The following is a 4,885-nucleotide window of genomic DNA, read 5'->3' as shown; positions in this document are numbered from 1 at the left end:
TTGGGATTAACAAGTTATTTACAAGGCATGAATTAATTTAAAATATGACTGTGTATGGTATCTATTCATGTAAATGACCTGACCAAAAAAAAGCCATGGATTCTACTGTAAATTGTTTTAAAACACAAATTAAATAAACTAGTGAAAGAAGTATGTTTTATTTTGCCTTATCTTCATTAATTGCACAAAAATGTTGTGCTGCACCTTACCGTATCATTAATTTTGTTTTCAATTGCTTTTTTTGTTAGGTTCCATTTTTGACAAGTTTCCTTTCTTACTTCCATGCTTATTTAACTGTGCTGTGCTGCTTATTTCGATTGTATTGAGCTACGTTTTCCTTGAAGAAACCCTGGACAAAAGGTACATAACTGAAAACAGGGTTAGGACATACAGTAGATGCATGTATTCATTCATTTTTGATGCCATATTATACCAAGGTCTGTAAACCTAAGCAACAAAAACATCCATTTGGCAGTCGTCATTAAACATTATAGAGTTGCATGACTTAGTTTCTCTTTATAACACTGGCTAAAATTAACGTGGAACGTGTAAAAAGAAACTGAAATTTACTCATAAGTACGCGTTCGACCAATCATTGATCACAAACTGATTAAGTAAAGCCCCTTAAACTGAATAAGTGAAAACTATCCAATCAATTTTCAGGATTTGAGACCTGCTGAGAATGTCGAACTTATTGAGTTCATATCCAACTTATTAAGTACAGCATTTACTCAACAAGTATGGAAACAGCAAATCAAAAGGTCTTAACTGACATAATTTTCGTTCTAGAATTTCGTAAGCAGTATTAATAACCTAAAAAATGGCGCAAAATTAAAAGCCGATCAACTTTGAACGCGACAACGACTTGCGATTCTTCAGATATTTTCTGTTTCTTGAAACGATTTTCTTTTAATATTGTTTTTCAGCGGTGATATAATACAGCAATAAGAACATTTAATCCACTTACTGATTCCTTTAGCAACAATTATGATTGTAATCTATCGAAACACTTTCAGTAAAAACAAAAACAAAACAGGTAGACTTTTGGAATGCACGTGTTTAACACTGAAACACTGACGAGCGCCCTTTAAACGACAAAAGATACGAACATTTTGTTTACAGAATCACTCAAAACCTTTCGCATTACGAAAACACAATAAAATAAAACAAAATAATCTGGTGGAAATCTGATCCCAAGGAAGCCACATTGGCGGCAGTGAACGTGCAAATAGATAGATTTTCGCGCCAAAAATATATCCTTTACTTTCAGATATGCGTTCTGCTGTATCGATAGTTTTTTTTTTTTTGTTTCCGTTTCCGTGGACGAGTTTCTTGTCTTTTAAGAATACACGCAATCGAACATCGTTGCATGCTTCCGATACAATCTTAAATTTCTTACCCGAACCTCTTCGCATTGATTGCGGCCTACAATAACATCGGATTCTTGTGTGGCTAGATTCATCTTCAATGTGTCCCACAAAAAAGTAGTTACTCTTAACACAGCACTTACCTTTTGCAGTCACTAAGAGGGCCATCGTGGAATTTCTTCAATTTCCGTCCGTGATTTTTGTTCCATCATGACGAATGCCCGTCACCTATTTGTTCAGTAGTGCGCCATTCATTCAAAGCAAGTCGAGATCACAGGCGGCCCAGAGTCGGAAGGTAAACAATTATAAGGATTTGTATGGGAATCTTGATAACAGACTGAAAAAGATATTTACCCGCAAAAGTTCTCAATAAAAAAGCCGTACTTTATTGTCATGGTGAATTTCTTGCTTTTTGTGTGGTTTTTTGCCTGATTGAATGCGATTTAAGCGACTTCTCAAATTCCCGAGTCGTCACTCTTCCCTAAATAAAGGAAAGGCTGGCAACTCATTTCTAACTTACCTCAGATCTCGCCGAAAAGATTCACACTTCCCCGGCATCAGTCACGCTCAAACTCTGGCGATGGCTACACGGATAAATTTACTTCCCCTTGACCAAGTTTCAAGGTCCAGCGAGTATCCATTGCTGAGAAACTGCGAAAAATATTCAAATTTTCAAACTCCTTCGAGGCTCGCTAACAACCAATTTTGACACGGCTGGTCAACGGTTCACCGAGCCTCCATACGGTGAGCGCAAACCTACGCAAGTGTACCCATAGTTGGGCAGAGCAAAACAAATCCCAGACTCGTCCCCAAATACCTGCCTGGGGTCATGTTCGAGTTTCTAAATCGGCGAACGATATTAACACAGCTCCCATCGCTTTGGTTGCCCCATCGCATGTTATAAATCCGGATTTTCATCGAACTCCGTAAGTACTGAAGCTGTTTGGATGGAGTTTGAAACGCAGTCGAAGGTATTTACGAGTGTATCAAACACAATCCTGTTTTTCATCCGTCAACAACTCATATTATCATGACTGCAGAAGAAATTCATGTGAAAAGGTCGCTGCACCTTTTCAGCCTTTTGGACACATTTTTCTGTTGAGAGTCCAGGGAAAATGCCATCGTTGAAATCCTTTGTGCTTTGTTTTTGCGCTTCCAGTTGCGTTGAAATGTTCAAAATTATTTCTCACACCGGTGCATCAAGCGATACCGATCGAAAACCAACAATTATTACTCGGAATACCTGAAAGGTATCCGAGTTTCAATCTCGCTTGTCTGTTTTTTGGACAGTAGAAATTACGGTGCGGTGATTTCTTTGGCTCAAAGCAATTCACTTAACAAAACTATACTTTTTCCAACAACAACAAAAAAACAGCCGTGGTGTCGAGTGTCATCGGACGAGGGGATTTTTGCACGCGCGAGGCTTCAAACAGCTTCAGTACTTACGGAGTTCGATGAAAATCCGGATTTATAACATGCGGTGGGGCAACCAAAGCGATGGGAGCTGTCTTTAAGGTTTCAGTGTGGAACTATTAATATCGTTCGCCGATTTAGAAACTCGAACATGACCCCAGGCAGGTATTTGGGGACGAGTCTGGGATTTGTTTTGCTCTGCCCAACTATGGGTACACTTGCGTAGGTTTGCGCTCACCGTATGGAGGCTCGGTGAACCGTTGACCAGCCGTGTCAAAATTGGTTGTTAGCGAGCCTCGAAGGAGTTTGAAAATTTGAATATTTTTCGCAGTTTCTCAGCAATGGATACTCGCTGGACCTTGAAACTTGGTCAAGAAGAAGTAAATTTATCCGTGTAGCCATCGCCGGAGTTTGAGCGTGACTGATGCCGGGGAAGTGTGAATCTTTTCGGCGAGATCTGAGGTAAGTTAGAAATGAGTTGCCAGCCTTTCCTTTATTTAGGGAAGAGTGACGACTCGGGAATTTGAGAAGTCGCTTAAATCGCATTCAATCAGGCAAAAAACCACACAAAAAGCAAGAAATTCACCATGACAATAAAGTAAGGCTTTTTTATTGAGAACTTTTGCGGTAAATATCTTTTTCAGTCTGTTATCAAGATTCCCATACAAATCCTTATAATTGTTTACCGTCCGACTCTGGGCCGCCTGTGGTCGAGATTACCCGGGTCACGCAAGGGTTGCGAAATATCATGTACAGTATCATATTGCAATGTCAAGAGCAATCCATTGTAAAACACCTTTAATTCAAAATATTCAGCGCTGATTCAGGCTCGGTTCCTTACACTCGTTCTAAAAACGCAGGCTGTTAGGAAACATGTTGACTTTTTTGTTTTCCAAACAAGATGTACATGTAGGCAGTTGATTTGGCAAAGTATCTTATTTCGCTTAACACTGAGAGCACTTATATCACGTTGTTACAAATTAGTTAACTCAATGAGTACAACTTGCACTTTTTGAGTTGACTATTATATTTCACTATCCCGCCAAGTTGTTTGTTACAGAGTTAACTCAATGAGTATAACTTGTACTTTTTGAGTTGACAGCTATAATTTTTGAGCGCTTATCTCACGTCGTTTGTCTTAATATCGTACGGTTAACTCAATGAGTTTAAGTTGTACTTCTTGAGTTGAATGCTATCTTTCGCTCTAAACGAATTTCAGGGCTTATCCGCATTGTTTGTCTCATGGTTATTACAATGACGAGAGCGATCTACCGTAAAACACCATTAATTCAAAATATTCTGGCTCAGTTAATTACGTTAAGGCCGTTAGAAAATATATTGACTGTTTTCGTTTCCTTGCACGATGTCGGTAGTTGATTTGGCAAAAGTATTTGATTTCGCTTGAGACAAATTTGACCTCTTATCCAGCGTTGTTCTCATAGTTAACTCAACGAGTCTGATCTGTACATTTCGAGTTGACTCGGCTTTATTTCACTCTAAATGATCTTCAGCACCTACCCCGCGTTGTTTGTTACAACGTTAACTCGATGAGTGTAACCTTTTTAGTTTACCCCGGCTACATTTTGCTCTAAATGAATTTCAGCGCTTATCAGTGTTGTTTGTCTCATCATCGGGTTAACTCAATGAGTATAACTTGTACTTATTGAGTTGAGTCGGCTATATTTTGCTCTAATAATATGAATTTCAGCACTTGTCCTGCGTTGTTTGTCTCATGCATGGTTAACTCAATGAGTATAACTTGTACCTTTTGAGTTGACTCGGTTATCATAGTATATCTCGCTACAAATGAGTTTCAGCGCTTACCCCGCGTTGTTTGTTAAAAAGTTAACTCAATGAGCATAACTTAATGTACTTTTTGAGTTGGCTGCTTTATTTCGCTCTAAATGAATTTTAGCGCTTATCCGCGTAGTTTGTATCATGGTCAACTCAATGAGTATGACTTGTACTTAATGAGTTGAGTCGGCTATATTTTGCTCTAATACAGTATAAACACCCGCATGTAAGAATACGTGGATTAAGAACATCAGGCTGAAATTTGGCGAATAAAGCACCATATAAGTAAGAGCAAATTCAGCCTGATAAAT

The 4,885-nt window shown here is 38.7% G+C and overlaps 1 protein-coding gene across 1 annotated transcript in view; it reads left to right on the top strand.

The window, feature by feature from the left end:
- Nucleotides 1-248: 248 nt before the first annotated feature.
- The window catches only part of LOC137987470 (uncharacterized), a gene marked incomplete at its 5' end in the record, with an annotated part of 22,043 nt that continues 17,406 nt past the window's right edge, over nucleotides 249-4,885 (top strand). Inside the window, one exon of the mRNA XM_068833718.1 lies at nucleotides 249-360. Coding sequence (XP_068689819.1) covers nucleotides 249-360 — 112 coding nt within the window. The remainder of the gene's footprint in view (nucleotides 361-4,885) is intronic.

This window comes from Montipora foliosa, unplaced genomic scaffold (genome assembly GCF_036669935.1).
Source record: "Montipora foliosa isolate CH-2021 unplaced genomic scaffold, ASM3666993v2 scaffold_352, whole genome shotgun sequence".
Taxonomy (NCBI): Eukaryota; Metazoa; Cnidaria; class Anthozoa; order Scleractinia; family Acroporidae; genus Montipora; species Montipora foliosa.
The sequence above is the reverse complement of the archived record's forward strand: the minus strand, read 5'-3'. Positions and strand labels throughout refer to the sequence as shown.